Source organism: Pteropus vampyrus, unplaced genomic scaffold (assembly GCF_000151845.1).
Source record: "Pteropus vampyrus isolate Shadow unplaced genomic scaffold, Pvam_2.0 Scaffold340, whole genome shotgun sequence".
Lineage (NCBI taxonomy): Eukaryota > Metazoa > Chordata > Mammalia > Chiroptera > Pteropodidae > Pteropus > Pteropus vampyrus.
The window spans coordinates 1,810,386-1,837,753 of NW_011889121.1; the positions used below are offsets into that span (position 1 = coordinate 1,810,386).

The 27,368-nt window shown below is 33.0% G+C and overlaps 1 protein-coding gene across 2 annotated transcripts in view; it reads right to left on the reverse strand.

Annotated features, from left to right (window-relative positions):
• DMD (dystrophin) overlaps positions 1-27,368 on the reverse strand; it is a 2,089,898-nt gene that overhangs the window by 1,782,453 nt on the left and 280,077 nt on the right. For both annotated transcript variants that reach the window (XM_011378471.2, XM_011378473.2), the window contains exon 2: positions 10,794-10,855. In XM_011378471.2, the coding sequence (XP_011376773.1) occupies positions 10,794-10,855 (62 nt within the window). The remainder of the gene's footprint in view (positions 1-10,793; positions 10,856-27,368) is intronic.

Consider the following 27,368-nt stretch of genomic DNA (forward strand, 5'->3'; position numbering starts at 1 on the left):
TATATAATATTTGTGCCAATCAGATATATATCTGTGCCAGATACATATATTTTAAAGACTTTTGTAACATGAGAAGACCATCATAAGATATAGATAGATAGATCTGTTAGGTAGGTTTTGAGTCTTTTAACACCAGCTCAATTCTATATTGAGTATAGACCTTTCTAGAAAGAATCCAACTTCAGTCAAGTATAGTGATACTCAGTCAAAGAAAAGGAAAGAACATTCCCCATTGAAGGCTCATCAAATTCCTAGATGAGTTTTCCTCAAACATTCCCTTCTACAGGCCTGATTAAATTACTGACATTCTATGGCAGTAGCTCCCAAAGTGTTGTCCCTAGACCAGCATCATCATCATGTACCTTTACCATCATAGTCTAAAACCTAGAACAACTGATGTGTAATAGGTGGTCAATAAATAATGTCAGTGAATGCAGACTATGTGTATTTCTATCGAAGCATGTTTCCTTAAATATAAATGATTGTTTATGAAGGATAAGGACTTAAGGCAAAGACAGAATATTTATAATATTAATTCACTGCCTGACATGATAGTTGTAGGTGATTTTTAATAATAGGAACATATTTCAACTGGGAACTTGTTAGATATCCAAGTTCTTGGGCTCTCCCTAGACCTGTTGAATCAGAAACTCTGGCTGTGGGTCCCAGTAATGTTTTAACGAGCCCTTTAGGTGAGCCTGTTGCAGTGTGCTGATGAGTAAATGTGATATCAAACAACTCTACAAAAAAATGTAATCTATTTGCATTTTCATTTGAGATCCATGTATCTATTCCTTAAGCGTAAAGTGTAGGCTTCAAATTCAGTTTTGCATGAAGGACTGGTGGTTGTAGGGTTGTCTAGTTACTCTAACATTGCCTATTGTTTTAGAACTTCACATTTTTCAGCTAGAAGTTGAATATTAACGTGATTAAACCGATATCTTACTGTTGGTCCAACCAGCCCCAGCAACAATATAATTATCCAGGAATAGCTTTGTGCTCCCTCTCATAACCTCCATTCTCCACTCACATAGCTCTCCTTGGCCACTCCCTACCCGACCAGCTAAACTTCCTCAATCATTCCACATTTCTACATGCAATTTCTGACACCTTTATCTCTCCTGAAACTGTCTTTGCATGGACAATTTCAGATTAAATGGCCCCTCTTTTCAAAAGCTGTCACCTTCTCCAAGCAATTAGTTATTCTTTCTTCTGTGTTCCCACAGCACTTCTATTACATTAAAGGTCATATTTTATTTTAATCATTTGTTACATAATTGTTTCCTCCTTCAGATGATAATCTCCTAGAGAGGAAAAACCATGTTGTATTGTGCCTTTATCAGTATATAAATACTATACCTGCCACATAGTTGGCACTCAATAGATTTTTGTTAAATGTTGAAAGGTTATTAGTAACCCTATATCTCTGGTGGGATGGTACCAGAATGCCAACTATTCTTCCCCAAATGAAAATAAATTACTAAAGTGAATATATCTTGCTTTGCTAAAAAGTTAGGTAGGGATCTAAGACAGAATAAATGAACTAACTAATTCATTTGCCAAACATCTATAGAGAATTGTTTACTGCCAGCAACAATCATATTAATTAGTAAATATTTACATTTGCCAGCTAAATATGCTTGCCATTGAGACCACTCCATATTATGAAGGTATTCAAATTTTCTCATATTTCAGAACATAGTAGCTTTAACAGAAAAACATCTGTACCTTCTAAAACTAGCTAACATTATTAAGAGCTCAGCAACAGTGGGTTTATAAAGAACAATATATTTCTAAGAAAGATGTGCAATATAAACAATAAATTATTTGTCTTTCATTGAGAACCGAGGCCTATCACAATCCAATTTTCCTTTCACTAACTGAATGATACCCTTTGTTACTTGGGTACTTTACAAAGATTAGATTCAGGAAAACATTCAAGGGAATGGTTCTCAGTGGATTAAAACATTAGCATAATTATCTCAACTACAACACAGATACCATTCTTGAAGTCATCTTAACATCTAGTGTAGATCTTAAGCAGTCCACATGCCAATAAAGCAATATTTTGCATTTTTCATTATATTATTTTAAATAAATATTTAAAAACTCTCATATGCAAGAAGTTGTTTATGATTAGTGGAAATAAAAATACTAATAAATAAAAATATTCACAATTCACATTATTATATTGAAAACTAGATTACATTACTCACCAAAACCTAGCATGTAAAAGTATTAACATTCAAAATATTGGAACTCATACAGAAAAAATTGATTAAAAATCTTTCCCAACAATGGCGTTACTAAACATTCAAATGTAGGTAAAAGTTTCTATTTGTATTGTAGGCATTAAATATCTTCTATTCTCACATTTTTAAAAAAATTAATTTATTTTAATTAGTTTCAGGTATACAGTACATTGGTTAGACATCTATGTAATTCATAAAACGATCTCCCCAATTGCTCCCTCCGTCCCCTGGCCCTCTACCTAGCCAATATATGAATGCTAACTGCCTTCCCTATGCCGTGCTCTCCATCCCCATGACCAACTATAAACTATTAATTTTTAATTCTTTAACCTTTCACCCCTTTCTCCCAGCCCCTTAATCCCCACTCCCCTCTATCCATCACCAAATTGTCCACTATATTTGTGAATCTGTTTTTGATTAGTTTGTTCTTTCGGCTCCTTAGATTCCGCATATAAGTGAAATCATATGGTATTCTGTCTGACTTAAATACCTTCTAGGTCCATCAAGGAAATATCTTTTTTCATCCCCTTCCTTTTAGTTTGTGTGTGTCTTTTAATCTGAAGTGAGTCTCTTGTAGACAACATGTAGGGGTCTTGTTTTCTTATCCATTCAGCCACTCTATCTTTTAGTTGGAGCACTTAATTCTTTTCCATTTGAGGTACTTATTGACAGTAATGTAGTTGTTACCATTCTTTACTCCTGTTTTTGATACATGTTTTTTCTTCTTAGAGAAATCCCTCCAACAGTATTACAAGCCTGTAATACTGGCTTGGTGGTGATAAATTCCTTTAGCTTATTTTTGTCTAGGAAGCTCTTTCTCTGTCCTTCAACTCTAAATGATAGCTGTGCTGGATAAAGTACTTTTGGTTGTAGATCCTGTGTCTTTATCACATCAAATATTTTGTGCCAAGCCCTTCTGTCCTGCATAGTTTCTTTTGAGAAATCAGCTGCCAGTCTTATGGGAGCTCCCTTGTAGGTAACTAACTGCTTTTCTCTTGCTGCTTCTAAGATTCTCTCTTTGTATTTAACCTTTGGCATTTTAATTATGATGTGTCTTGATGTGGGCCTCTTTTGTTTCCTGGTTTTGGGGATTCTCTGAGCTTCCTGGGGTTGTATGTCTATTTCCTTCACCAGGTTAGAGAAGTTTTCCATTATTATTTCTTCAAATAGCTCTTTGACATCTTGTTTTCCTTTCGGTATGATGATGAGATGGATATTTTTACCTTAAAAGTGTCCCATAGGCTCCTTAAATTATTATTACAGTCTTGGCTTCTTTTTTCTTGCCATTCTGATTGAGTGTCCTTGGCTTTCCTGTCCTCTATATAGGTCATTTGGTCCTCTTTTTTATTCACTTTGTTTATTCTATTTAATATACTTCTCATCTCAGATAATGTGTTCATTTCAGACTGGTTCCCTTCTATAATTTCCATTTCCATTTTTATGGTTTTTTTTTTATCTCTTTGTTGAAGTTCTCACTGAATTTTTCTACACTTCCCACAAGTTCACTGAGCATCTTTATAACCGATGTTTTGAACTCTGCATCTGTTAGATTGCTCGACTCCATAATTCCTAGATCTCTGTTCTGTTCTCTCATACGGTTTCTGCTTCTTTGTCTTCCCATTTTGGCCGCCTTTCCGTGTCTGTTTCTACATAATGAGCAAAGCTCTTAAGTCTCTCGATCTTATTAGTGTAGATTTGTGAAGTAGGTGTCCAGTGGCACAGTCCTGAGAATGGTTCAGCTGCAGGCCAAATTGAGCCCAAGCCTGTGCCTCTCCAAGGCCACCTGTTAAGATTCAGCAAGCAATACATAGATGGTGTGCTTATAGTTGCCTCAAAAGGCCACACCAGAAACCGAGGCCAGCTGTCTCCATCGTGAGTCTAGGCGCTGCTCAGCAAGGAGCACCTGACTTGCTGAGGACACACCTGGATGTGGCTTGGGTGAGGCCACGAGTTGGGAGAGGCAGAGTATCAGGGAATCCTCTGGGCGGAGTGACCTCTGTTATCCAGTTTGGTGACATCTCAGCTATTGTGGTTAAGCATCCACACACTGGGAGTGGGGAGGACTCAACAGTGGAATAATGGATACCGCTGGCACTTTTGTACAGAGTGAGTCTCGCCTTGGCCTTCACTCCAACAACTCATTGTCTCCCTGTAAGTCCCTGGTGCCCCCACACAGCCAACCCAGTACTAGTGCTCAGAGTGAGCAGGTCCGTCACCACAAAAGTCTGCTCACTGGCACGGCCGCTTTAAGAGGCATCTGCCGCTGCTGCTGCTGCTGCTATGGCCTTGTTCCAACTCAGCCGCTCAAGGACAGGGCAGCCTTGCATCCTCACCCTGTCCTACTTTCTGCCATTGCAGGGTGATTTCTTAGATTTCTCTCTAATTGTATGGCTTGTTCATCCAGATCTCAGGTGATTTTTCCTTGCTGTTTGCTCCTTGTTTCTGTCACAACTTTGATTTGGTTGCCAGAGGGATGAACAGAGCCTCTATCATCTATACCATTCCCCCACCCCCATTCTCAAGTTTTTAATGTCCTCAAACCCCTTCTCCATTTCTCATAAAACCTGTCAATTTTTCAACAAGTGTCCCAAGAAGAATGCAGTATTTGGTAGGTTGAATAGTCACTACAGTAAGAGGTATGAAAATGTCATGAGTTTTAGAGTCTAGTTTCCTGGGTGCCAGCTTCATCTCGTCCATTTACCTTGAATAAGCCACCTAAGTTCTCTTTTAGCTCATCTGGAATACTTATATCATATGGTCATTGGAACAACTAACCATAAAATTATAACTCTCAAAATTATAATTCTTATTAATACAAGGATATACAAGGACAAAAAAATTCTCAATTTTCACTATTTCTTTTTTTTATTAAAAATTATTGGGGTGACATTGATCAATAAAACCCAATACGTTTCAAGTGTACAATTCAACAGTATGTCGTATATATATTGCATTGTGTGTTCACTGCCCACAGTTAGATTTCTTTCTTTCTCCATATATTTGACCCCTTTTACCCCATCTACTTATCCCCTCCCTATCCTCTGGTAACCACTAGTCTATTGTCCCTGTCCATGAGTCTCTCTTTGTTTGTCATGTTTGTTGCTTTTAGATTTATATCCCACATATGAGTGATATTGTGTGGTTTTCAACTTTTTCTGTCTGGCTTATTTCGCTTAGCATGATTATGTTAAGATCTATCCATCCATGTTGTTGCAAATGGCAGTATTTCAACTCTTCTTATAGCTGAGTAATATTTCATTACATATATGTACCACAGCTTCTTTATCCAGTCATCTATCGAAAGACACTTTGGTTGCTTCCATGTCCTGACCACCATAAATAATGCTGCTATGAACTTCGGTGTACACTTATCTTTTTGGATAGATGTTGTCAAGTTTTTTGGGTAAATCTCCAGTAGAGGAACTGCTGGGTCATATGGTATTTCAATTCTTAATTTTTTGAGGAACTTCCATAATGTTTTCCATAGCGTTTGTACCAATTTGCAGTCCCACCAGCAGTGTATGAGGGTTTCTTTTTCTCCACATCCTCTCCAGCACCTGTTATTACTTGTCCTGTTGATAACAGCTATTCTAACAGGTGTGAGATGGTACCTCATTATAGTTTTGATTTGCATTTCCCTAACAGCTAGTGAAGTTAAGCATCGTTTCATATATCTGTTGGCCGTTTGTAGGTCTTCTTGGGAGAAATGTCTATTCAGGTCCTCTGCCCATCTTTTAATTGGATAGTTTGCTTTTTGCTAATGAGTTGTATGAGTTCTTTGCATATTTTGGATATTAGGCCCTTATTAGAGGCATTATTTGCAAATATATTCTCCCATTTGGATGATTGCCTCTTTGCCTTTTTGACAGTTTCTTTTCTGAAATGAGGAATTCTATAGTTTTCCATATCAATATTCCTCTCTCCAAAACAATTATATTAAATAATCCAAGTGTTACCAAGGCCTTATATGGGTTGCTTATTGTGATCCAGAGACATGGTTCGCTGCCCTTCATGCTCTCTAGTGATCTAATTCTTCCTGATACCAAATAGAATGGAGAAACAGAAAGCCAGAGACATAGGAGTCTGTTTATATTTCTGGTGAACCTTCCATGATATAATACCCTGCTCAATTACTTCTGTTAAATCAAGTCCCTTGAATAGTCATAATATATAAATTTGTTAGCTACATATAAATTTATTACTGACACAGAGGAAAGATATATAAATATTGTTATCTCTTTCACTGAAACAATGTTTTGCCCCATATTCCAATGTCTTCCTTTTATATAATGAAACAATTTAATTGACTTTAAACATAACATGTTTAATGATTGTGTATATGTAGGTATTTGTGTACCCACTGAGTGCATAGATTGGCAAAGAGAGTGTAATATGAAAATTAAACAAATAAATGTTCTATTCCCCTCTTCTAACCAAAGAAGATAGCCAAAACCAAGTTCAAGAAAGAAATGAGCAGGTATCCAGAGGAAAATTACATAAACATATAATTCCTTCAATTCAGAAACTATATTACACAATAACAAAAATGGCAATATTTTATGTTTATCATTTACTGTATATAAAACTTTTTAAATATATGTTTTCCCACAAAGTAGACATACTATATAAAGAAAACAAGACTCAATGAATTTAAATTAACATATTTACCTTTCTTTTCAAAATGAATTAATGATTTTCCCTAAGGCTTCATTGTACAGAGCTATGCAAAGAAGGCTGATTCATTGATTCATAATTTTAGTGTTAATTTGATTATATCATGCTCATCTTGGTAGCTAGAAGGTAAATTATGATGAATTCTCGGGAAAGGTATGTTGAATCAGTTAATTCTATCTCATGCTATTGTTATCTTGAGAGAGTTAGTCTTGGCTTTTTATGTATGGGCATATATGGCATGGCAGTGAAGACAAAAGTGTATTAGCATATCATGGTTTCTTGTGAAGTTCATAGACAGAACCAATTACACATTTATACTTCATTTAAGTCAAATATAAAGTCTACTGCTTTTAGAAGAATGAGACAGATAAGTATAGAAAGAGGATAGAAATAAAGATAATTACTAAATCTAGTATAAGATCAAAACTATCATATAACTCATTGGGAGATGGTTTAAATCTCTCAGGTGATCTAGTAGTAAATATTTGTCCTCACAGATTGCTTTTTATCTAACACAAACATGAAGCAAATTTTATGACAAAATTATTTTTGATTATGATTTCAAAAGTGTACTTGCCTTAGATAAGCTTGTGTGATTGAAACTGTGCGAATGAACAAGATTCTTATTATGTGAATTATATTTGTGGCACAGTAAATTACACATTTTTTAGGATTATAAAATATCTAGAAATTATATTAATAGAATATTTACCTTGAATTAATCTTTCCTAGCAATGGCTTTGTGTTTATGTGGAGATAAATAATGTTTGCTTATCTTTAGAGAGTAGGTGTGATAAATCATATTCCGGTAGAAATTTTTAGAATTGAAGGTTAATAGAAGAGTTTTTCTGAAAAAGCAATAGGGCTTATTTTAAAATGGTACTTGGAAAGTGAAAAATCAGTTGGATTTACTACAAAGGTACATTTGGTTTCAAGTGACACAAAATGATATAGCTATATTTAATCACATGTTTCCTTAAAATATCCCTAGTGTAGCTCTACAAAATAACAAGGAACTACTTTGCTGTCTTTCTATACCTTACAAATATTATATGTGTCTATATGCCTTACTAATAAACATTTTAACTTATTATCATATTCATTTTTTATTGTTATATGTGATTCTCTTTGTCTAATTTACCAGACAGATGATAATTTTCATTGCTTTTTCTCCCTTCTTAAAGTTTTCTTCAACACATTTTTTTTATTCAGAAAATTTCCTCATTTTTAAAACTTAGCATATATTTAATTATCTGTACTAGTGACCAAAATACATTTATTATATTTAGGTAGTACACTAGTAATGACTATTAGGGCTACAAAGAAAACACACATTCCTGCTTTCAATGGATTCCCATTTTCTCAGTCTAGAATGTCTTGCTCTTTGATGCTCCTTCCTTTAGAGTCTCTCAGTCAGTAGAGCTTTCTTCATAAAGGTTTTCCTGATTCATTCTCGCCCAGAGTACTGACCACACACAGCCCACTCAGTATTACTCCGTTTAGCAATTATCTAATATCTCCCAAATGTGTAGGTTCCAAGAGATCAGAAGATTCAACCTTAACTAATTTTGTGACTTCTACAGGCCTAGAATTCTGCTGAATGCCACATAGTGATGCAATAAATATATGTCAAATGACACATCTCACAGTTATGTCTATCTTTCAGTATCACTGAGTAGCTTAAACTGAATCAATTAGCTTTCTCTTAATTCTCATTGTCTTCAAAAGTGTATAAATATAATTTAGTCATGTACCTGAAGTTTTGACTAGAAAAAATCAGATAACATGGAAAAAATATTTTTCAGGTTCTCTAAATGAAAAGTCGACACACACATATGTAAATTCTACCTCTGAATAGTTCTCCTCAGTCTTTATAAATATTTATTTATATTCTTGATACCTAGGATGTGCCTAAATATAAAACTTTTACATTTGAAAGAATGGTGACTCTCCTGATCTAATTTTAATACGTTTAGGAAGAACATTTATAAAATAAATGAAATAAGTGGGAATTGGATTAGGGAGAGGATACTTGGCAGAAAAAACAGTCAGTGTACTCATGTGTGTGATTATTCCACAGTTTTTAAAATATGGGCATTCATAAGGGTGGGGAAAAAAAGGCTCTAAGGCCAAGCCAACAATATATTCACAGAAGATAAGATATCAAACTATGGTTTCTATATTAGCAAGTGAGTTGTGGTAAATGATATTTGAAAATGTCAATGTATAGATAGGGATGATCTATTTAGATTTGTGAAATGAGATTCACAGTGTTTATCTTTGTCATGTTTACACACCTTATTAAAAATAACTTATTGGTTTAATTCAAAGTTTCAGAGAACTATGTTACATTTATTATTTCAAAAAATCTCTTCGGAGTTCTGATTTGTCTATTGTATTTGTTTGAAAGCTTATATCTATTGCCTATTTCAAAATTCCAAATATAAGAAAATTTTAATGAGACTAGGAGGTACAGCAATTAAACCATATATATTCATCTGGTAAATTATGAATGCCTACCCTGAATATTTGAATTTATTTTTCATTGATTCTTCTAAATTTGTGTCATTATAATTTATTCTCTTTTATTATTTGTACCCTACTTAGTTTTTAAAAAGTTGAGATTTTAAAAACATGTTTCTTATGTTTATTTTTAAAGCTCTGTAATAGCAATTTATTAATATTAATTCAGTAAGTAAATATAAATGAAGTTTGATTAATTTAAATGCAGTAACTTTACCTCTTGACAATATTCTAAAGAGTACCTGGCAAAATTCTGCTATCAAATACTACAAACAATGATTGATACTCTAAAACCTTTTGTAAAAGTAAAAGGGGAACTTTTTAGATCATATTTTCCAGTGGACTGTTTTGAATCCATTATCAACACTTTTACAAAATGAGACAGACCCATGAGTAATTAATATATATTAAGAGTGTCAGGTATTGTGCTAGGAATTTTTACATATAGTGACTCTTTTAATCCTCACTATAACATGCAAAACAACAAATATCACCATTTTGCCACTCTTAAAGCCTTGAATATGGGGAGCATATTTTATTAGCTTTATATTCCCATTATCTGGATTTGATTTATTAGGTTGGCACTCAACACACACACACACGTGCACGCACGCTCGATGTAAAGATAAAGAAACTGACTTACAAAGCATTTGGCTTGCCCAAATCCAGAATTATTAAATGAAAATCCAAGCCTTTCTATGAAATCTATATAAACCTCTTTATACTGCACTCTTAATGCTAGTTTTCAAGGTAAGAATATTTTGCTCTGCATTCATATATAATTACATAGAACCATGCTATCAACCATGAGTGAGTTCCATTTGCAAAATAAATATTATTAAGAGTATGGATTGATGCCTGCAGCAAAGAGGATAAACTTATCATCTTAAATTATTTGACACATGATCTAAGTGATAGGGGCCAAATAGACCCAAGGCAGTTATATCAGTTTTTCTTAAACTTGATAAAGACCAAGAAAGACAAAAAAATATATATTCATTCTATAACAATAAAAGTCCCTCATATCTTCTAATCTGTGACGCATACTAGCTACTTGATGGAAGATTGCTGTTATAATCCTCCAGTGATTGATGTCATTAAAGAAACTCATTTTCAAGAAGAATCAAGGATATATTTAGTCAAATTAATAATTTCTCTTTACCAAATATTCTGCTGCTTCTTCCTTAATTAAAAGTTAGCATATGTCCCCCAGGTTTGCACAAAAATAAAACCACGCTATGAGAAAACAATATAAACATTTAAATTACGCAGGTACATAGTTCATTTTGAAAATTCAGCAAATTATATTACATCTTAAAAAGAGAAGTAACAAAATGTCCTTACCTTAGAAAATTGTGCATTTATCCATTTTGTGAATGTTTTCTTTTGAACATCTTCTCTTTCATCTACAATGGAAAATAAAAGATTAAGAGTTAAGAAGCAATTTTGAATATCATTTCTATTTTATAATCAAAGTAACTTTTAATTATATATTTTATTATTTTATATGTATATTACTCATTGATAAATGAAATTAATCATGAGTGATGTTGGTATTAGATACCCAAATTAAAACGAAATCTAAAAAATAATTGATATAGTCAATTTCATATTCATTCAAATATTATATAAGTGCATTACAGAAAAATAGTCTAATCTGAATAAATGAAATATTATTTATTCCCCTATAATGAGTAGATACTCTAGTATAATCAAAAGAAACTATTACATGTCATTTTTCTGAAAAACAATTACTGAGCCTTTCCTCTTAACTCCCACCCCCAACCCATGTAGAAATGATTTTTGCAATACCTGTGTACTCTAACATGGGGCCCTGGCATAGCCCCCTCCCATTATAGGAGAGGTTTCCTGATAATCAGCACCATGGCTTTGTCTGGACAAATTAACAGCTCAGCAAATATTTGATCAATAAATTTGTGAATGCCGTAGAGGAAGGGGACATTATAACTCCAAATATTTAGTACCTCTTTTCATCAAAAAGTCAGGAAATTTCAAATTAAAATGCAAATGTTACTCTTCATGGATTACATATAAATATTCAAGGAAACATCCCCAAGGACTTATATCAAGAGATTAGGGTGGAAAATTATTAAAACAGCTTCACAAAAGTCATACTTCTAAAAATTATCTCTTTTTTTCCTAAGCTGGAAATTAGTACTGAGACAGATGGACGGAAAAATCACCAATCTTGATTTATCAAAATGCTTTTTTGAAGCCAAAGCCTATCTTTGAATTACTGTAAATGTAATCATATTAGTCAATGTTCAATAAATAAGTGCATGTGAGAAAGAATGAAGAGATTTCACATTTTATTTACAAGGTTCAAATGAACTTTATTGAAATGCTGTAACAAAATAACCTTATTTGCTCTCATATTCTTTTCTCAGGAATAAATCTCTATTGCTTCTCTTGAAAACAAATGACATAAAGAATCGCTTTCTCAAGACAAATGTATCCATGCACTAAGAATATCTGTTAATCTTTAAAGCACATTATTAATCCGTAAGTACTCTTAAGCAATATACAAGATAACAGTGGATAAATAATAAACCTAAAACTGTTTTCACAGATGATAAAATTTTACTTAGCATCACAAGATACTTTCTTCTTATTTAATAGTGTTACTCCCACAAGCTACCATGTATGTAGTAAAATATCAGCATTATCCATACAGTATAGGACAAATCATTGCTACAATATAGAAATCTTTCCTTTGTGGACAAGTATAAATATGAATAAAAATAGATAAAAATTATTTTCAAACCTAATAAAAATAAACAGAACATTTTTAATGGTCAAAATTGAACCATTTTCACTGATTTGCAGTAGAAAGACTGGTCTGTACATCTATTTCTCAATGGTATGTACATCTGTGTATATGTATATGTACATATCTATATATCTATCTATATACATATATATAGATAGATAGATATCAATAATTATCCAGAATTGTGCTATCGATCATGAGTTGAGTTTCATTTGCAAAATAAATAAATGTTAATGACATTCTTTGCAATTCTACTTATTTTTTCCTACATGTTCATGCATATCCTATCTGTCAGACACAGGAGAGTAAATGAGTCATTTGAAAGCATTCATGTAGAGGTTTTTAAAATGTACCCTACCATCTTCACCAAAAGCTGAGTAGGAGGACATTTGAAAAGATTTGTTCCAGATGCTTTTAAGTGAAAAGTGAGTAGTAAAGCAATATTTTTATTGTTTTCAATTATGTGTACAAAGAGCAATTTTTAGATAGGCCTTGAAGGCAGGAGGTAAACCTTGACATTATGTGCAAAATATTATGTATCTACTGTGTAAATAGCACTAAATATGAGCTTCATCATATAAACATTGTCACTAGATGTTCTCTCTAACCTCTTCTGCTTTTAATGCAAGAAAAATACACCTTGAATTGGTTACTTGCTAATGTTTTATTTTGGTATAGTAACAGTTATTTTCTCTAACATGATAAAATTAATATAACTACTTTTATTATTGTAAAAATATAAAATTTAATAGTGCTTATTGTTCATGAAGCTGTTTTACATATGTCATCTTAATCCATATGAAATTTACCATTTTGTAGATTAAAAGAATACAAGCTCAGAAGGAATAAAGCTAGTAGGTGACATAGGTGATATAGATTATTTGAGTCAAAGTCCGTGGCTTTTCACATTGACCACGTTATAGTATAATTACAGAGATAATATGGAATGCCATAAGATTCAGAGTCACAATCTGAACATATTAACACAAATACAAAATAACTATGAGTCCAGAGACTCTATTTTGAACAACCCAGGGGTTTCCATGTATGTTGTAATCTATGGGAGTGACATCTTGGAATCTTACAAGGCACAACCTGCATGTCAGTATGGATTTGTCTAGAATTGAAAACTGAACCTTCCTTATGATGCTGGATGATTCATTTGTTAATTTTAAATTATAAAGCTCCTTATATTTAGTAATTGATAATTAGTGTTTCAGTTTTGCCATATATTAACATTATGGAAATATTTTAACATTAAAAATCACCCCAAAGTTTTGTGTTTGTACATTATAATCCTCATAAACACATATTTTTCATAGCCATGATAATATTCTACCTTTTTTTCATTTATTTTACCAAAAATATCATATGGACTGCCTTTTCCTTTTGTTTGCTATTGGAGATTTTACTATAATGAACATCTTCATGCATCCCCTTTTGGCTTGTGGTATATAATTGCCTTGGGATAAATTATTGAGTCAGTGTATGGAAAGTTTTATGCCATTTACTAAATATTGTCATATTGCTCTCCCAATGGTCATACCAATTTTTAGTGGTACAAGAATGAAATTATGCTGTTGATAAAAGTTTTTGTTGTTTTTGTTTTTAAAGTGATGGATGCTTTATTAGATATAAGGAGATAGTTGGCACTTGTTTTAATTTGAATCCTTTTGATTACTAATGAAGTAGAACACATTTCATACATTTATTTATTCTGCATGTTTCTATTTTCATCAAAATAATTGTTTATGTTCTCTGCTCATGTATTTACTGAGTATTTGACATTTCAAAATTAATTGTAATGAGATCATAAATCAGTAGTTCTTAAATATTTCAAGTTGTGGACTCCATTTGATTATTTGATAGAATAATGATCTTTCTCCACAGAAAAAAATGCCTAAAATGCCAATACAGACATATTTACATACAGTTTCATGGGTTCATTGATCTCCCTTCAGAAGAGTCTTATTACCATAAAATCTAAGTTAAGAATCACTATTATAAATTAAGCTACTTACTCTCAGTCAATGAATGAATATATGTTCCCAAGTGGTCATATTCCTTTTAATTTTCATTTCATTTTTATTGTGCTAACATTTTTATATTTTTATATATTGGAATCTATTCATTTCCATTGTTATTTCTCATATTACTTAAAAGTTGATTATTTTAAGCATGATCAATTATATATCCATAGTTAATCTAAAGTCGATATGCATAAACATATATAAATTATTATAGAATTTATAGAGACTATTTCAATCACTTAATACATGTTATTGTACAGTCTATAGTAAGAGATATTAATGTGAAATCAGTAACAAAGAGAATGAGAAAAGAATAAATTGCAGTCTGTTTTACTAGGACATAATTATTTATATACTCCTGTTTAGTCATTTCAAGTAGCACATGTTCTATTTCATTTTCTCTAGGTTTGGTTTATAACTGATTTTCTTTTGCTAATAAAAACACGCCTGGGTATATCAATGTGAGAGGCAAGGAAGAAAGTCTCTCTTAGAAAAATTTACTTGAAAACTGTTCCCTGGAGATATCAAGGAGTGAAGAACTACTATTTCATAAATTGGAAAAAGTGACTAACATTTTATTTTATTCTTTCTATGAGGAAAACCCATATAAAGCTAGTTTTCTACCATGACATAAAAAAAATGTATTTCATCTCTGAATTAACCATTTATAATAACCATTTTTTAATCAACAAATCTGGCCCTTCATATATTCTAAGACTAATGCAATGAACTTTGTCCCTATTTTTAACTTTTATATTCCTGAGACCTTCAGTCTCCTATAAATGTCGAATAACTGTAATATTCGGGATTCACCAGAGTGAGTTTACTGCACAAAAATGGCATTGGGTGAACTGAGAGAACATTAAATTGGGGGAACTGGGTTCCAGTTTCAGTGCAGAACTTATTAGAATTGTGGCCTTAAAATCACCAGGTCTCAGTCTCTTTATCTGTGAATAGAGCTGTTATTAAGATGTAATAAATCCTTTATTTATGCAAAAATTTATAGAATAATTACTTATGTAATGCTTAGTGTGTGCTGTTCCTACACTAGTTACTGAGAAGATAAGCAAAACTCAGTCTTTACCAAAGTTTGCAGCTTAGTAGAAAATAAATATATTACAGATAAATATTAAATGTTTAATATAAGCAAGAATACATATGTTCAAAGGATATTACAAGAACACAGTAAAAGAGATATGTAGCCACATGAATGTTAGGAAAGACATATTTTTGAAGGTAATGGCTAGGCTGAGTCTAAAGGATGAGCAAAAATAAGGAAAGGAAAAGGTAAGAAGGGAAAGATGAATCTTTCTGAGGAGATAGCAAGGAAAAGGCAGAGAGATAAGAAACCAAAGGGGCATGCTCTTCATTGTGTATAATTCAATTCTGTTGCATTCTAAAATGTGAAGAAAGGAGTAGCATGGGATGAAATTACAAAGGGAGTTGGAAGTGAGATCACGGAGAGTCTGCATGTTATGACCGCTTATATGCTATCAGATAAGGCAATGTGAGTGAAAGCATTTAAAAACTGAAAAACAAAATACAACAACCCAGTTACATGAATAACAAGAATTATCTTCATGACACCGGGCAGTTAATCATAATCAAGGCCAGAAAAACATTTTTAAAAATAATATTTCCTTGGGTGCTAGTTAATATTTTAATTGAAGATCCTCATCATTTAAGTGACCCAGAAAACATAAGTTTAAGAGTAATAGGAAATATTAAAGTTGTTAACAGAAATATACATAGTAAAGAAATACAAAGGGTTATGAGTTTATTTCACTTAAAGAAAGGACTATTAAGTAATATGAAGAACTATTAGGGTCAGTTTATTCTCTGCTTCCACCAAAAATAAGAAGAAAGGAAATGAGAAATATGGAACATTAATAGTAAACATTAGATGAGGTTATGTGATACTCTGGAACATTACAAAGAAGGGCCCAAAACTCAGGACTTATTTAGAAAATGGATATACTATGTTATTAATGCTACAAAATGGCAATGCAAAGTGGAGAAGAGTAAAAAGAAAAATGGCATGAAAAATGCTTTCCATTAAATCTGAGTAATAGCTTTTGATCATAGGATTATACAATGCTAAGGCCGAAGGTGACATTCACGGTCATTTTATAATGAGGAGGTCTAAAATAATTAAATTACTGGACGAAAAAGAGAAAAACAGTATCAAAGAGTATTCCTTATTTCCCACTCACTCTACAATCAATGTAACACAGTTTTCACTGCTCACTATCCTACCAAAGTTTTTCTTAATAACATCACCTGTATCCTTTCTAATTTCCAAGACAGTGACTGTCCAGATTATAACTGTCTTCCTAGCACTCAGCATAGTAGTGCTCAATAAAGGTGCTTTAAGTTAATGAAGACTAAATTTATATTTCAGACAGATCTCTTCTCATTTTTCTTCTGTGAAGATATTAATTCAATTAACCTGTGACAGACAGAATAATGGTCCTCCAAGGATGTGCATGTCCTAATCTCCAGAATCTGTGAATAAGTTTTGTTAAAACTTACTTGTTTTAAAATAAGTTAAAATGTTTTAAAACTCTTTGTTATGGAAAGAGAATGAAGATTGCAGATGGAGTTAGATTTGCTAATCAGCTGATTTTTTATAGGGAGATTATCCTAGGTTATTTGGGTAGGCCCAGTGCAATCAAAAGGGTCCTTAAAGGAGGAAGAGGACAGCATAAGAGGGAGAACTGGAGAGACAGCAGCATGAGGAGTTGGCCCAATGTTGCTGTTTTAAAGACAGAGGGAGAGGGCTATGAGTCAAAGAATGTGGGAAGCCTCTAGAAAATGGAAAAGACACAGAAATGGATTCTCCCCTAAAGCCTCCAGCTCTTCTGGCCCCTTAATTTTAGCCCAATGGGGCCAATTTTGGGCTTCTGTCCCAAAGAACTATTAGATGATAAATTTGTGTCATTTTAAGGTGCTAAATTTATGGTAATTTTTATAGCATGAATAAGAAACTAATAAATAACCCTTTTTCTTTAAGACTATTAAGAGACAAATACATATTGATACCTACTAGGGGGTAGAAATACAGCTATGTAAAAGGTAAAGTTCCTACCCTTATAGCATAGTGAGAGAAACTCACACAAAGAAAGAATATATAGATCTACAGATAACTGATAAAAAAATACAGGGTTTTGTCATCAGCATATAGGAAGGAAACTAATTTGAAAAATCCAGTGCTACTTTGATGACATGACATCTCAGCTGAGTTTTGAGTTAATTAAGAGTATAGAAGCAGACAAGGTAAAAAAGAATTCCAGACAATGAAAGGTGCAACTATCAAGATGTGAGAGAAAGAGCATGTTCCTTTCAAGGAACTAGAGAAGGAGGAGAAAGACAAAAGTAGCAGAGACGACTCTAGAAAAAAGAGAAATAATCATCGGCTAAATTAGGAAGAGCCTTAAACTTTAGTCAGAAGGCAATTAGAAACCAAAGCAGAATTTTAAGTAGGGGAATGGCAATATAGCTTTGTATTTTAGAAATGAATTTCACAGTATGGAGAATATATTGTGAGAAGTAAGACTGGAAACAAGACCAATTAGCTGGTTATAACTCTCATCCATGTGAGAAGTGATTATGGCATGAATGTATTGGTGAATTGTAGTGGGACTAGAGAGAGGTACATGCAGGAAAGATATATTTAATGGATATTACTGATAAGAACTAATTATTAATTAGATGTGGAGTCAGGAATTGGGAAGAGGTATAGCCAATGATATTACCCAAATTAGAGTCTAAGAGATCCCAGGAAGAAGAATGTCTGTGTCTATATATAATGAAGGTATGAAAAAATTGGGAAATACTGAGTTTTAGGTGTTTCGAAATAAGAAGAATATGTGTAGTAGTCAGTGGGATATGGAATACTGAAGCATAAGAGATAAATCTCTTAAATAACGATTTAAGAGATACAAGCCAACTAGCATGTAGTAAATGAAGCCCCTATAGTGAATGATATTACTAGAAAGTACACACAAGCTTTCTGATCTTCTGATATATCACTGTCTCCTGGTTCTCCGTCCAACACAAAGGCAGGCTGTCTCCTAATCTGTTTCACTGATTTATTTGCCATCCAACCTAGAAATATTGGCATTCTCCTAGAATCCTATATATTCTCCATCTATTCTTTTCTTGGTCTAATTTGTTTATTCTCCCTAAGCAAAATGACTCCCTCCTCCACCCTAACCATCACATATATGGATACTGATGATACCTAAATCTAGATTTTTCATCTTGACCGATGTCCTGAGTTTCATACTGACAGAGCTGACTAGTTAATACCTCTACCTAGATGTCTCGCAGGTACCTTTACTATATCATTCGTCTTCTCAAATAAATTTACTCTACTCTTCATGTCAATTAATGGGATCATCATTCATCTGGTAACCAAATAAGTAACTCTTGAGTCATTATTCAAGTTTGAGAAATACTTGTCCTGAGGTTAAAGCCAGATTATTTAGAATGGCATATCAGGGCCTTCACAATTTGACTCCAGATATTTTTCTAAACTTAATATCCATCATACCTGTTGTCATTCACACATACTTGTGACCCCTCTACATACATACCTACCAGGTATACCATAGACACACAAGCCAAATGTCTTCACAAATAAGCTACACATTTTCTTTAGTCCCTGGAATGTGACTTGAGGACTCTCATTCTTAAGATCAGGTTCAAATGTTGGATTTCCACAATCATCCTTCTGTCATTGGCACAACTCATTAATCAGTTCTTCTGATTACACACACACACACACACACGCGCACGCACACACATACACACACACATATATAATGATACAGTGTGAAAAATGCTACATTACTCTCTTCTATAATGCAGCCCACATAATACCTGTCACCCCCTATATGTGACCACACTTAGATGGGAAGACTATTATGTCTTTGTAACTCCTGACATCTAATGTGGTGTATTCAAGCAGAACTAGGTACTTAATAAGAGTTGGTTGAGTAAATCAAATGATTAATCAATACCACAATTAAATCTGATATCTATTGAGTCCCAGGCCAATGTTTTTCCCTCCACTTCACCATATTGCTCAAACTTCCCTGTTGATTATAAACCTTCTGTCTTAATCATCAAATCATTTCCAAAAAAAAAAAAAAAAAAAAAACCCATCGAGCACCCACCAGGTATTAAATGATTTTTCAATATCTTCTTCCAAAATTTGGGCTTGGGTCTGAAGTATTTATTTTCATTACTATATGGAATAAAAAATAGAGATAGAGACTATTTCTTGCAAAAAAAAATCTGCCTTGATTCCTCTGGGTAAATCACATTCTGGAACATGATGAAATTGCCCTTTTTTTCATCTTTCATGACTATCATGGCTCCTAACACAATGTAAAGTGTTACAGTGACCTGTCTGACCCTTTACCTCCCCTGTAAATGTCACTTCTTTCTCATGTAGGTCAATTGCTTTTTATTGTAGGGAGCTGACGGACCCAGAAACTAATTTAAACACCTATATCGCCTCATACTGGACAAAAGTTCTCTCCCATTCCCTGCCACTTAATCATAAAATTTATGTTATATTAGCAAACTGGAATTATGGCCAGAATGTAACATAATCACACAATTCCATATTCATAAAAATAATCAATAACATCATATATATTGAAAACACAATGTAATAATGGTAAAAATATTTTTTACAGTTATAGAAGTTACCATGAAACAGAGCATAATAATAATGAGGTAGAGGTATCATATCAAAATGGAGGAGAAATCAGAAGTCCAAGAATGTATGAAAAGAGACTTGGGGGCATGAGTTGAAAAACAGAGTGCCATGTGGTACATGGTGCAAATAATTCATTCTATTCTCTCTAAATTCCATTCAGACACCAAGCATATATATCAGATACAGTATAGGTCAGTGGTTAAACACATTCACTCCAGCATCATATAGCCTGGGTTCAAACACCAGCTCCACTTCTTACTAGCGCTATGACCTTAGGCAGTTACTTAAGTTGTGTCTCATTGTATCCATCTGTGTCATAGAACTAAAAATGGTGGTACAGAATTGTGAAGACTAAATGTGACAGACTTTTATTACATATTAATACTGAAAAACTTCAAGAAAAAAAACATAGAGAGAAAACTTATAAATATTTATTCCTGGATATACCACTACTTCCTGTGAGACATCTATATAATTTGAATTATCTTGTAAAATAGACACAATTTCTAGATGGTGGTCATATTAACAATTAGTGATTTTTTTTCGTATTTATAGATGTGCAGCAATTAGAGTCATCTTGATTTGAAAGATAAAGGAAAAATATGAAATGGTATTAGTATAAATTATACCTCCTCGTGCCAAGAAGAATGGAAACTATGTTTAGTAATAATGAAAATAATATTTCTGTGGCGCATTATAATTTACAAAGTGATTTAAAATATCTCATCTCGTTTAAATATGAATATGTGGGTGTAAACTTGTTATGGGCAAAAATAAATTACTATTAATTAGTATGCAGACTTGAAATATACTTTAGTAGTGTGTCATGAAAAAGATCACTTATTTTAGTTAAAAATAATAATCATAGACTAATTATGGCAGAATAAATCAAAATAAGATCAAGGCCTCTGATATAATTTGGAGGTGAAATTAAATACTTGGATACTGTGGCAGAATTGTTAACTAGATACCTGTTTTCATATCTTGGCCTAGACAATTTTATTTTTGAAATATTCAATTTCTCTACTAAAAATAAAAAATTGCATTATTCTATGGTATATATTTACCTACTTTAACGGATTGTAAGACAATTCTTTTCAAATAAAAAAAGGAAAACAATCAGCCAAAGTGCACAACAGCCCTTTCCAAATATCTGTGTCAATGAGATGCTTTATAAACAGACAACGGCTAAAACACAGAGAGAGTTCTTTTTAGAGTGTATTTCACAGGGATATTTAAATCATGAGATATATTTGCTAAACTTGCACTATGGAGTAAAAGTTTTTAAAAAAACGGTACAGTAGATACAGCTAATGCCTCATGCTTTATTTCCTTGGCCCAACCTTCGTATACCTATAACTATAAACAGATTCTGTGGCTGCTCAAGACATCTATATCTTTCTGTTTCTTTGCATTAGGGCTTTTTCCAGTTCTAGGAGAATTTGGTAAGCCTATTTGTGGGGCAGCCAAGAAGTAACAGATTTAGTTCCCCCACGTGCATTCCTCAGTAAATGAAGGACAGATATCTATGGATAAAAAACCCAGTGGAACAATTGCTGGGCATGTTCTCCAAGGGTTCTCAAGAGTTACGTGAAGTATTGATCTCAGAATGGCCCACAGTAGCACCTCTATTTTTTGTTCTCCCTTCCCTCCTCATTTTCTCCATCCCTCCCTTACACCACTGAGGATCACTTCCCAAATGAACTACTTCCACCAGTACTTATTTGAGTCAGCTTTTTGAGTAATTCAAACTAACCCACATGGGTACTGGACCTAAGTTACTTGACTTGATCTTGCACTAACTAGCCTTAGTCATTTCTTAAGTAACACCAAGCCTCAGTTTTCCAGTCTGTAAAATGGAAATAATCATAGTAACAAACTCTTAGTTTTGTTTTGATGAGGTATCCTATAAAGCATCAAGTGTAGTCTTCAGCAAGGACTTAGTACAAAATAAGAGTCAATACAGATAATTACTATTCCTAACTATATAGTTAATTGCATTAATAATTTGTAGGCAGGTTGGTAGATTGCATTATCAGCTCATGTTTTGATCTTCTCTCTCCCTGCTTGCCCTGGATCACCCTAGGTGGATTATACGTCCAACCTTACTGATATGGGCTTCATCATGTGACTTGCCTTGACCAATGAAACATGAGCAGACATGACAGTGTATCCATTCTGAGCTAGGGACTTAAGAATTGTGATGTGTTTTCATTCCTCTTGGATCTTCCTCCTTTTGCCAGTAGATCATGCCTCAAGCAGACTATGCTCCCCAAAGGAAAGATACATATGTGGAACTGACCTGAACTCTATACAAAGATTGAAGCAAATACTGTTTGTTCTTGTAAGTCACAAAGATTTGATTTTTTACAGAGCATTATCCTAGAATAAAGCTGACTAATATACTAAGCAAACAGTAAATGTGTCCTATAGACTAAAATAATAGTAGACTGTGTATACCATCTTCATTTTACATAGACAGATTTGTATTTAATTGTTTAAATTTCAACTTAATAGAAATTGATGTATAGGTTTTAAATCAAGCATTAAAAACTCTCTGAAAGTCTTCCATCTAGAACATATTATCTTTTCTACATTGCTATTTCTCCTTACCACACCATTTACAATTTAAACATTAAAGCAAGTATGTTTTTCTTACACACATCCAGGGGAGATTATGTTCTAAAGAAACTTGGTGAGTTATTGTAACAGCAATAGTCAGCTCTGAGACTACTCGTTTATACCTTGTGCCAAATACAGAAAGCACAACAGAAATAAAGTTTAAGAGTAATCATTCATTCCCTCTTCACCAAATTAGGAAGTCTTAAACCAGTGTTTGTGGAAGATTGAGCCAAAAAGTATAAATAGAAAAAAGGCCAAACATTTTCCAGCATAAACAGGGGAAACTTTTCAGTCAGCGAAAGAATGTTAGAATCTGTCTTCTAGGATAGATTTCGGAAAATTATTACTACAAAAGAAGTCCTGGGAGCTAATCAAAGGAGGAGACAGTTTTGAGAGTGTATCAGGTGCCAATGCTAATAGATGATCAAAGTGGCAGAGCAGAGAGTCCCACAATCAATTTTTATTCAGCTTGAGGTTGATAATACTGATGAGAAGTGGTTACTGACAGCTTCTTCCAAGATTCCTAATGAAAGATTGCTCCTTTTTCAAATTTATCTTGCTATTGGATAAAAAAAAAAAAAAGTGTTTACTTCTTTTCTAAGATCTGTAACAGGACTACACTGAGAACGCTTGCCTCAGTGCTCAATGGCAATTGTTAAGTTCCATCTACATGGCGAGTGACATAACTTAAATTGATGTGAATTTAGGTTAGCATGTAAATTAAGTAATTGCAAAAAGTTCCCAAACTAACATCTTTGTTTGCACTTTGGTACAATTGCATTAAACTTGTAGAGGAAAATATAAACTAGAATTATAAAAGATTTAGAAATCAAAGTGAAAAGTTGATTTCTTACGAATGACATAACATTTAACAAACAGTAGATGAGTTTGTTTTAAAAGAATTGAGTCAAAACAGAGCTTTTCTTAACTATAGTTTTCTTCATCTTATATTTACAAATACTAAATTCTAGTAATTATGAAAGACTTAAATGAAATTGGCAAATGGCTTTCCCCTATGACCAATGTATGAACTTTGAACAGTTTTATATCTCTGTGTGTGACTTTCTATTCTCATATTTAGATTTATATGAATTGTATAGCACACTGCAAACATTACTTTCTGATTATAGAACATTAAATTATTATAAAGTAGAACCTCCAAAATTTCCAAAGTTTGTAAATTAAAGATATTAGAATTTCTCAATTTTAAGATTACTTTTATTATGCCAAATTTTACTAAACCGATTATAAAGGTCTGGCTTTTCTGAGTTAGAATAATCTAGTGATTTTAGCTGTGAACCAGATTATCTCAGTGGAATGGTAGTTCTGTTACTTAGTAGGAGTGTACCTCAGTTTCTGTGTCTTAAATAATGATAACAATATCACTGATGCAGCATTGCTGTGAGCCTTGGGTTAATGTTCCCACTTGAACCCTAGTGTTTTTCTCAGGGGGCAACATAGATAGCATCTTTATTCAGCACGCATGCCCTAGATCCAAATAGCCTAGATCCGAAGTCAAGCCCTGCTCCTTCCTAGTTGAGTTTCCTTGAGTTATTTATGTAACTTCTTGCTCTAGTTTCTTCATTTGTAAAATATCTATAAAAATAATAGATATCTCATATTCTTGTTGTGAGGATTAAATGAGCCATTATCTTTAAAGAGCATAAAAATTATCTGGCCTCAAATAAGTAAACATTATTCTTATCCTGACATCCAAGGACTTTTAATGTGACTATGGGATGAATTCTTAAAATTGTGAGCAAAATTTTTTGAGTGCATACAAATGAGAGTCTGCAGTCTTCAGCAGATTCCCAAAGTGATCCATGGTTTGAAAAATGTCAGATAAAACATAAAGATAGTCCTCCGGTTCTTATTCCTATTAATAATCCATGTTTTATTTTTTTAAGAACACAGGCATTAATAGCAATAGTCCAACTTGTATTATTTTTCCTCAAATGTGGCTTTTTCAATGCTTATTTAAGGAACGCTCTGCTCTTGTTCTCTCTCCCTAATATATCATTCTTTTTATGGATCTACGGATAGTCACTGGGTTGAAAAGAAGTGTAGTTATACAGGCTTTTGCTACACTCCTTAACCAGCCTAAGAAATAGTGGGCTTTCTTCGTATTCCCGTAGATAATTATTCTTCAATCATCTAGGTTTAGGCACTTACTCTTTTTAGTTTCTCACACCTAAGTATACATAGATGCAGTTTTCTTAAAACCCATTTTGTTTCAAAGTCCTTTTTGAAAAGAGCACAGCTTCTTTGTGGTATTTCATAATGCTAAGTATTGACATAATGCAGTACAGCAATTGAGACAGCAAAATCTGTTAACTGTTTCAGACATTTATGCCTTAATTTGCCGTATATCTTTATTGCACACTTTCCTTTGGTTAAAACAGCTCATATCAATGAAGGAATCATTTTGCTGATCCCTTTCACAGCATATAAAAGGGCACCATGACATACAAGGAACAAATCACTCCTCACTGCATAGATACAGTGAATTCACAGCTTTAAAACTGATACTTTCAAAGTACAGTATGAAACTGTCTGAAAATAAACTCTTAGCCGAGATCAGTAGAAAGAAATTATAATGCCTAAAAGGAGAACAGTATTGGCTGGTAAAGTAATACAAAAAGAGAATAGGTGTCTCTTAATTTAAACACTAAATTTGTACAGATATTCATAAATTGGGAAATAAAATTTCAAGATCAAAAAATGTCTTCAAAGATAAAAAGTGATCTGAACGAAGCACTTTCATTGTCTGAGTAACTTAACTGAGGAGTCAAAGTTAAAAAAAAAAGATTAGAATGTTATGATATTTTAGGATAAAGTTAGAGAGAGAGAGAGAGAGAAGGATGGGGGAGGGAGAGAGGGAGAGGCACACATTATTGACTCTGATATTCAACACAATATCAAAGTCAATTAATTTATAAACTGAATTTATGTTTATTATCCAAATTTTAGAAACTAGAGGAAAAAAGGGCATTAAGAGCTCCATGACTGAAGTTTTGATATATTTCTTTTGCATTTTTCCTCAAGTAATCATAATTACATTGCACAAATAATTGTATGTACTGTTTATTTTTTATTTATTAAAGAAATTTATTTTCACTTTAGATTCAAACTCACTATTATGCCATTTGAAGAAATTTCCAGATTACAGGGTATTAATCTAAATATTCAACCTTCATTAGTGTTGTACAGCATTTATAAATAAGTTCTAACTTATTTGAAGGAAAGTGGTTAAATACAGAACTGAGATAGTGTCTACTATTTAAATGCTTATAAGAACAGTATTTCTTTTCCCCTTCTTTCCTTTTCATCAATTATGATTACATGATTACATTTATTTTTTTAAATCACTTTATCGAGGTACGGAAGTATGATTGACACACAAAAGCTATACATGTTTACTGTAGATAACTTTATGAGTTTAGAGGAAAGTATAAACCTGTGAAACTATAACCACAATCTGTGTCATAAAGAGGATATACTGCTATCTTCATTTAAAATTATAAGCAGGGTTTTCCAATGTTGTTAAAATGCCATTTAAATAGCTAAATGTATCATATGACCCATGAAAACTACCATTCTGCCTTTTTTGGAAACCTTGAAAAATGGTTTCTCAAATGTTGCTATTAAAATAATGCTGCAATTAATATCAATACAGACAAATTCTCTATCCAAATTTGGGGTTATTACCTTAGCAAACATTCTCAAAAAATTAGGTTAATGGATCTAGGTGAATAATCATTTCTATAATTCTTGGTACATATTTTCAAATTACTTCTCAAAAATACTGTATAAAATCACATTCTCTCCAGCGAGGGATGAGAAGGTCTACAATGCTACATTGTAGTCTACATTGAATATTTTAAATATGAATTTAATTCGTAGATATACATCTATATTTCTACCTACTTATACATAGAAAGATATCATAAGAATTGAGATTTGATACCTGAGTCGAGTCAGGCTCTCCCTGAATGCTTGGACTGAGATATAAGTATAAGGGGATATTGGCGATAGTGTTTTGCCATGGGAAGAATAGAGGAAGCCAGTCTGCAATAAAAGAGATGGCACAGAGAGAAGGTAATGTGACAGAGAATCCTGAAAGCTTTCAATTGTCTGCTTCCAGCATTTTTTTGAAGTACAAGTGCAGTCTCTCTTTGCCTTCCTCAAGAAAACTTTTAATCCTTAGAATAAATTTATCCTTTAGAATCACACCCACACTTGATAAAGCTAGTTCAAATTTGGTATGTGTTACTTACAATCAAATGTCCTAATTAACATTATACTCAAGTAATAAAGTTTGCTGCTGAACAGAGAAATCAGTTCTGTTTCATTTAATTTTTCCATCTCACATTCAGATGGGAAGATGATCTCCTTCCTCTTGTAAGGTTGTGATGCTCTATCTGCACACTTAGAAAAAAAAATCAACCTGAAACTGCACAGGAAAACAAAACAAAACCGATGTCATTTCTAGCACTTAATTAGTATTTATCTGCCATAAACATATGAGGCTGTTTTGGTTTTTTCAGATATCCTTGTCTGCATAGGGCCATTTAAACTCAAATTGGAATTGTCTCTGGGTTACTATCAGTGATAATAAGAACTTTCGATTCGTGCCAATTATAAGAATTCACAAACACAGATAGGGGTGAGCAAGGAATCCAACCAGAACACTTTGTTTAGTTTCATTAGACTCAGACTTAATGAGAAAAATAAAATCATTAGCA